The sequence below is a fragment of the Loa loa genome (genome assembly GCF_000183805.2).
Source record: "Loa loa unplaced genomic scaffold supercont3.2677, whole genome shotgun sequence".
Classification (NCBI taxonomy): Eukaryota; Metazoa; Nematoda; class Chromadorea; order Rhabditida; family Onchocercidae; genus Loa; species Loa loa.
The window spans coordinates 1-1259 of NW_018110855.1; the positions used below are offsets into that span (position 1 = coordinate 1).

A 1259-nucleotide genomic window follows, 5' to 3' on the forward strand; every position below is an offset into this window, starting at 1 on the left:
TCCTCATCCAGCTGAGTTACACTCAAACCATCGTAAGTTCATTTAATATTAAAGAATATAAGATAGCACTGCAATATTTTTAAGGTTTCAAACCTTCAGCGCAGTTTGAAATTGACGACTTCATAAAATTTGAGGAGCCGCAAACAGAACCGTTGGATTTGTCAATTTCAAGAACACATATGGGGATTCATAAATTTGAGGAGCCACAAACAGAACCGTTAGATTTGTCAATGACAAGAATGATTGAGAGACGGATTGGACCATCATATCTATCAGCGCCAGAGATAAGTGGGGGACAAGTAGAACTCAGCGAAATTGATCAGAATGACGCAAGATCGTTGAACCTACCAGTTGAAGAAGTGAGTAAGGAACAAACAGGTATAGCAATTGATCCGAAGACATTATCCCTTCAAAAGGAAACCTCAAGGTTAAAAAAAACATACGACTAACACACCTAAAAAGTCGTTTAAATGCAAAACATGCGGAAAGGGTTTTGGTAAGCCATCGGATATGAAGAAACATGTGAGAATTCACACTGGTGATAGGCCATTCAAATGCGAAATATGCGGGAAGAATTTTACTCAGTCATCGATTCGGAATCGACATATGAGGACACACACGTCCTTAATTTTAAGCTATTTTAGTCAATAGATGATAAGGTCTTTGGCAATTTGGATCATTGTTTTATATATCTGATACATTTACTACTGTCAAAAATCAGATCAGATTGCACATTTATTCTTCACTTATCATTGCTTTCACGAAAACGAAGCAAAAAAAATTATTTCAGAAAATGAAAAATATATGTAATATTTATTTCTTCGATATGCAAAATTTATTTTACAACGAGATTTTATCATGAAATGAATTTCATCACTTCCAACTTTTGGACTTCAATTTTCAGCTTTTGTCAATATCTGCTAGTTTTTTTGGAAATTATTTTCCTTTTTTTTAAAATCAATAATTTATGCAAAATTGGAAATGTAATCAAACATTTGATTTATTTATTATCAAAAATATCTTCAAAATTTAAAATAAATTAAAATACATAACTTTTATTATTAAAAGCTTGAATTTGAACAAAATTTCAAAGTATTATTTTGAATGAAATATTTGGAGGCAGTAGCAAGAATAACATGGAGCAGAAGTGGGGAATGATAATAATATTCATTTCTTTTTCTTTTTTTCTACTCTTTTCGTTTCTTTTTACTTTCACAATTTGTCAACTTCAAACGTTTGTAAAATTAAATTTTGCAAAT

General features: G+C 31.1%; 1 protein-coding gene across 1 annotated transcript; it reads left to right on the top strand.

The window, feature by feature from the left end:
* Nucleotides 1-151: 151 nt before the first annotated feature.
* LOAG_19180 (hypothetical protein) lies at nucleotides 152-449 on the top strand (the record flags this gene model as incomplete). The annotated part of the gene is made up of 1 exon (XM_020451834.1): nucleotides 152-449. Exon 1 carries the CDS (start codon nucleotides 180-182, stop codon nucleotides 447-449), a length of 270 nt encoding a protein of 89 aa, XP_020304358.1. The 5' UTR covers nucleotides 152-179.
* Nucleotides 450-1259: the final 810 nt, after the last annotated feature.